Consider the following 6,878-nt stretch of genomic DNA (forward strand, 5'->3'; position numbering starts at 1 on the left):
ACGAATAACATCAGTCAGGTTATGAAAAGTTCTATCTTTTGGAACATAACGCCGTGTTTTGCACACTCTTGAACCCTGAAGATGGATATGGTCCTTCGGAACGACGTATGACTTTCAACGGATTATATCCCAAGAGACAGAACTCTTCACAACCACAGCTGTGAGGTCTCCAAATCCTTCATCACTCAGGATAATGCGTATTTCAGCCGGGATTCAGACAGAGCACATCTTGAGTACGTGTCAGAAGCATTGCCGCTCGAGACATGGGAACTGTTTTGATGTAAGTGTAACTGACGGGCTGTCATAACTTGATATGTGGGATGTGTGGTAATATATTAGACACCTAAGAGCAGTGCCTCGATTAATAATGGACTTATACTCTTTTAAAGCCCACACTGTCCAATCCTTCGAAACAGAAAAGTTTACTATTCCAGCTACAAATGAGTGCAGTAATTGTTTTATATGGAGACACTGTGTGTACTTGCTTTATGATGTATGCATCTCTGAGTGTGTATGTATGGTTATAGGTGTACGTATGTCTAAGAGCAAAGTCAGAATAAATAATTTGTTTTGACAAATGAAATAGAACACTCTGACCCGAGGAAGAACGGACTTTGAATTTTCTTTGCAATATTATATGAATTTGCGTTTTAATATTTCGCATTTATTTTGAATCTCTGGAGATAGGGACTAGCTCTATCGATTGGGCCCAAATGAGTAGGTTTTAACTGAAGACGGAGACACAATCCAGACTCCGAAAAGTTGTGTTTTGAAAAATAAACATGACGGTGTTTTTAGATAAAGACCGGACGATTGATAATGTCGAAAAATATAATATTTGTAAGCATTTTTAAACTTTTCGTTTGGAACGTAAAAAATAATTCCACAAGATAATCTCAATAAGTTAATTTGCAGTTCAGTAAAGTAGCTGCATAGACAGCACTTCCGTGAAAGGATTTTGTGTGTTTTGGATCGGCCACACTAGACAGAGAACCACCTAAGTGCGCACTCGAAAATCTATTCACTGTATTATACTAATTTAATCTGTTTCAAGCGTCTGTCTTTAGAGTGAACACCACGAACATAAACACGGGGTTTTAACATGCAATTATATCAAGTTCAATATAAAAATGTTCTTATCGTGAACATAACCGCGAGTCACATTACTGGACTCTGCCGTAGTTCATACTTTTGACGCGCGGCGCTCATCGCAGAGCCTCGGGTTCATAAAAGATCCGTGATGGACAAAATGGCACTGGACCGGGATTTCCTACGAGTTTCTTCGGGTTCCCCTCCATGTTCATCATACAAACGTATCACCGCCCCATGAGCTCTGCAACAGCCTGGACTTCATCTCTGAATCAACAATTGGTCGGTCACAGATTGAAGAATTTAATTAATCAAATTAACCAAAATTATCGCTGGAGGGGGTGGGCTCTTAAGAAGATGCTTATGTTTGGAGAAGGCGGAGTGTTATACCGGGTGTCCGGATGAAATGTATCTAAAATAAAAAATGTATATCTCGGAAAGTAGTAATTGTCATACACGTATCCGGTTTATGTCATCGGGAGGAAAACTCTGAAAGTTTTTTTTTTCATACCCGGCTAACGCGCATGCGCCGCCACATTTCTGCCACGATGTTGGGAATCACCTGGACAGAGGGATGGTTAGGAGATGGATCGGCAGAAATGAATCAATCGCTTGGCCTCCTAGGTCGCCAGATTTAACCCCAGTGAATTTTTTCTTGTGGGATTATGTGAAGAACTTTGTCTGTCAAATTAAGCTCAACAACCTGCAACAACTGAAAGCCCGCATAAGGGACGCTGTGGCTACGGTAACACCAAACGTGCTTCAAGCAACGTGGAACGAGGTCGAATATCGTCTGGATATTTGTCGTGCCACCAAGGGAGCCCACGTTTAAATTTATTGAGAAAGTTATACACTCTGAAAAAAAACTTTGATATTTTCCTTTTGTAATGGTGTAACCGATAAATGTGTATAATAAATTATTTCTGAGATATAATGATTTCATTTTGGATACGTTTCATCCGGACCCCCTATATATTCGATGGTTGGAACTACTGACTATGTAAATTTGGTACTAATTAGTGGAATTGTGTATGTTTATTTAGTGATGATGACTAACGTATCAGGCTACGTAAGTTAAATTTGTGTAGTTTATAACTTGACCTACCGTATTCAAGGTACTACGTTCTCAGCTATGACGTAATTTCTACATATACTGAAGCAGCATATTTCAAAATAGCACTTCTGTTTAAACACTGCTACATAACTGAGTATAGTTGAGGCACTATTTATAGCTTAAACTACAAAAAGATACGTAGAAAAGTGCGAAGGAATTTATTCTCAGAATTCGTGCTACTGACAGTCTTGTGACGTCTAGTGTGGATAATGTCGCTTCAGTCTTTGTGGTATTCATTTCGTCGCTGAGGGAACTCAACAATTTCCATGTATTCGTTGTCGCCGAAGTATGCGTTCCAATTTCAGCCGTTGCGTAGCGATGGACGTCATATAGCACGTCACAATATAAATATATTTCAAATCGTGTGTCAGAGTGTTTATAAATAAAGAGGACATTATCATGGCATTACTGAGACCCTTGGAAACTGGCAATGATTAGTTTCTCATGGCCACATCATCTCTATGTCTTTTAATCAAGTTATGTCGTGAGATCGGAGTTCTCACGGCGGCAAATATTAAGGGTATGATCATGTAGGGTGTAACGCCATGTATTCTGGAGTAGTTTGCAGACGTTTTTGAGCAACATTTTTCTGCCATATTTAAAGGTTCACATGTAACCCAAGTAAGCAGAGAACGGAGGGCAGCGCCATAGCTCAATCGGTTAGTCGCCAGTTTCTCACCGCGGCGTTCCGGGTTCGATCCCGGGTCTGGTCAAGTGGGATTTATGGTGGACAAAGTGGCGCTGGGGCAGGTTTTCTCCGAGTACTTCGGTTTACCCTGCCAATCTTCATTCCACCAATTGTTCCACAATCACCCTCACCTATCATCTGGGACTGGTACAATAGGCCAGAAGTGGCCGTAGTACAAGGGACTTAGTCCCGCCCCACTAGCAATTAAAAAAAATAATTAAGCAGAGAACGTGCTTCCAGGTTGATTTCTAGATGATCCTCATAAATGTCTGTAAAATTCTACCAGGCTACACTGCATCACATCCTGGGAGGCATGGCTCTTCTTAAGTTCTTTCGTTACAGTTCTCATCAATGGTGATATGTTTGCAGGATTTAATCAGCGATTGTCTGTAAGCTTCTTGTCTGGTACACAACGGTAGGATAAATCAGTTAATGTCGACATATTTGCATCTTGATTCCAAGTGTCCACTCTTTCCTGTACACTGTTTGTTTTGTAATGCTGGCTTTATGCAGTCTCCCCCGATACATGTCACATCCAGGTTTTATTTGCAAGTCTCGTCTTTCCTGTTATTTAAAAGTGTCGTGGTTGAGACACGTTGAGTGTTAAAATAAAAGAGCCTTATAGCTATTATGGATCTCTTTTTCATGGTACTTTTACTTAAATAGCTTTCATAAAACTTATGCTCTTTCGAAAATCTTACGCTTAACTTACAAATTAAAGTTCAGCTCGTTAACTTGCGTAAGGCTGTAGGTGTTTCTTTTTTAAAATTCTGTCTTCATTAATTACAAGATGCAGACGATAAACTGTAAAAAAAAATCATACCTTAAATTATGTGTGTTTCATGAGAACATTGCAGGAATTGCTAACTCTTTTAAGTAACACATGACGAAATATTTAACTTAAGGTTGTGTAAGGTTTTTTTTCACATATCCATTTGGGGTTTTTGAATTTGTAACCATGAAATATATTTTATTTTTCAGAATAATAAACTTAAAAGAGTAATGTCATGACAGATTATGTTTATCATATTTCCATCTGCATCATTTCGGATTTAAATGTGGTTTCCGGTCTTTTCATGTTTCAATGTCGTAGAATTTATTTCACATTGTCCCAACGAACATCTTATAATCGCGCGGTTTAATCTTCGAAATTTTAACTTAGTAAATGGTCTAGTGTACGAAATCCAGATGATAGAAAAAGATAATTAGAGTGTTTAGTGGACTAGGAATTGGTAGGAGAAACAGGAGTATTTGAGGAAAAATATGTCAAAGTGTCACTTTTTTCACCAAAAAGTCCCACGTACTCTTTACTCAAATTCATACCTTGCTTTTAGGATCCCAGCATTTTCCCATTGAATGCAAATGGTATCACGAATTGCACTTTGATATCACTCTACACCACAAAAAAAAAATCTGCAACAGCATCTGTTGCAGCGTTTAACTTCATATTATTTGACGTGTCCATATCCTCTTGCTTTACTTTATTTCTGCATCAGTTCAATTTCAGAGCAATGTCTGTTTACTGTCACTTTCACGACAACCAGCCAAATCACAACCATTGATCTATAACTCCACTGTTCAATGTACACTTTTCAAATGACACCTGCATCTTTCTAAATTGAAGAATTGAACATTTGACTATACATACACTGATTGGCTTTTCATATTGGCACTTCACTTTAATTTGATCTGCGCGAGTTATAAACAAGTCAATATTTCTTCACCATCAGCACCAGTTCAGTCTTCAGTTAGTTGGCACTATGTTACATTTGTTCACTTGAAGGCTTCATCATCTACGTATCTCCACATTCTGACAAAACACTGTACTGGTTTTTGAAAGCAGCACTTGTTCAGCCACAATTGCATCACCTTCACCATAAACCTGCTTATCTTCATAGCGGTAATACGCGCTTCTTTAGGCTGTTAAAACTTCCCAGGAAATATAAACAAAATGGAGAGATATTTAATGTTGCAGTTGCAACTGGTGACAACTGTTGGCAGGTGGTAAATGGGCCGGACTGGCCCTCATGTTGCCGAGAGCTGAGCGTCGCCGGCATTCTGATGTTTCACCGTCGGCACTGAAGGAGTTAAGCAGCAAGGTCACAGCATTGAGTAAGGAGGAGGACGAGATAGCCAAGAGAAGGAGTTCATGCTTCCCAGTGTCGTCAGCAACAGACCCTATGCTGGTGCCTCCCCCACGTTCCCCAGAGTTGCGGCGCCATTCTGACGTGTCTGCAGTCTCGCTGAAGGAACTGCAGAAACTGCAGGCGGGAGGCAAGTTGTGTTTCCGCTAAAAAAGCAAACTAAAAACTGCAGAAAAGCCACACAGCTCCTGCTGCTGCTCATGATGTTCATGACTAGTCTGTACCTTTTTTTAATCAGAGTTAATTTTTTTTTTTACTTCACGGAATTTTCCATGTTTATATAACCCTGACCCCCCCCCCTTTTTTTTGCTCTTTTTAACCAACGTATGGAGTAGTCACGTGGATGCGTTTATTTATTATTCTTATTATTATTCTGAAATGAATTCGTAGATTAGATTGAATGGAAGCTCGATGCCTTGTGTTCTGGAATGTTGGATTGAAGGATTGATCCCCGATGAATGCTGCCTTTCCACAAATTTCATGTACCCACATCCCTTCTCCCCATGTATCTCTACGTCCACTTCATTATGTATTTCCCGTTTCTACTAGCAATTCCTTCCTCTATGCTTTCTAACTCTTATTTACGTAATTATAACTTTCTTCAATTAGTATTTTTCTATTTCGCTGTTATTCTAGAGACCACTCCCTGATTTCGGTTCCTTCTTGCGATTTCACGTAGTTCCCCTGATCTACCTGTAAACGAAAACTCACTTCCCTATAACACACGTAGGTCTATTCAGTAGTAGAGCCAACCACCCCAAACCCAACCACCATGTGATTCTTTGCTTATAAGATACTAACGCGCCTTTCCGTGCTACATACTCTGTTGTGTCAGCAACTTGTGTGTTCGCTCGCTGCAAATAGAGAATTTTGCCTTGTCTAACTGTACTATTTCTATTCACTTATTTCTCCTCTACATTATACAGAACTAATTAAAGATAAGTCCCATGTATTATACATCCACTTCTTATTTTTCTTATTCTTCTCCCTTCTCTTATCAATTTCTATATTATCGTCTAACCGGTTTGCTTAAAAATCCTCTGCTTAGTAGAAAATAGAATCATCTTCCACTCTATTTGTTATTATTAACTCTAATCATCAACTTTAATTAGCACCACCATATTTTAATAATCTAATCTTTTAACATTTGACGTTTTATATATTTAATCATGTATATATATTACCATTAGCATGTTAGGTTAATTAGACGCTTTGACGTCCGGTTAATTTGGTAAGTGGATTTATCGAAAAATGACTACATTATTCGATAGTTTGTTGATGACTCTGTATATAGGCTTGCTTATATCTGGCTATCATGAAATTGGTGTATATATAATTCATCACATTATTGGATTAAATGTCAAAATTCCTAATACCCATTATTTTAAATCAAATTTTGTTTATTTCTTCCATTTACTAATTCGACATTCGTGTCCATCTAAAATGTAGCATGCATTAAATTTGCACGACTTAAACCATATGCATTTGACTTAATGACAGAAGATGTATAGAGAGTTGTCTGCATTGTGTTATGTAAATACAATTCAGGAAAGTCGTTGGTGGTAAGATTTTTTTGTCTAAGCATTTCATTTGAGACTGTACATATCAGTAAATATAACAAACATTTAAAAATTTCATTAGAGCATTTGAAGTGACAGGAAATATATTTGAGAGAAACATGTTAAACCTTTCAATCCAGAAATTATGTAAATATTATATAAAATTTCAGTTCCTACCACACAGCCGGAAGGTCGCGGTTCGATTCTCGACGAGGTCATTGGATTTTTCAATTGACCTAATCATTCCAGCCGCACTATGGCCCTGGGGTCGACTCAGCCCCTAA

The 6,878-nt window shown here is 38.4% G+C and overlaps 1 protein-coding gene and 1 long non-coding RNA gene across 3 annotated transcripts in view; one reads left to right on the forward strand and one right to left on the reverse strand.

The window, feature by feature from the left end:
• The window catches only part of LOC111867606 (regulating synaptic membrane exocytosis protein 1), a 395,538-nt gene that overhangs the window by 251,051 nt on the left and 137,609 nt on the right, over window positions 1-6,878 (forward strand). For both annotated transcript variants that reach the window (XM_033752742.1, XM_033752743.1), the window contains exon 7: window positions 4,893-5,165. In XM_033752742.1, coding sequence (XP_033608633.1) covers window positions 4,893-5,165 — 273 coding nt within the window. The remainder of the gene's footprint in view (window positions 1-4,892; window positions 5,166-6,878) is intronic.
• Window positions 1-6,878, reverse strand: part of LOC117282566 — a 189,889-nt gene that overhangs the window by 40,020 nt on the left and 142,991 nt on the right. The gene's annotated exons all lie outside the window — the stretch shown is intronic.

The sequence above is a fragment of the Cryptotermes secundus genome, unplaced genomic scaffold (assembly GCF_002891405.2).
Source record: "Cryptotermes secundus unplaced genomic scaffold, Csec_1.0 scaffold548, whole genome shotgun sequence".
Lineage (NCBI taxonomy): Eukaryota > Metazoa > Arthropoda > Insecta > Blattodea > Kalotermitidae > Cryptotermes > Cryptotermes secundus.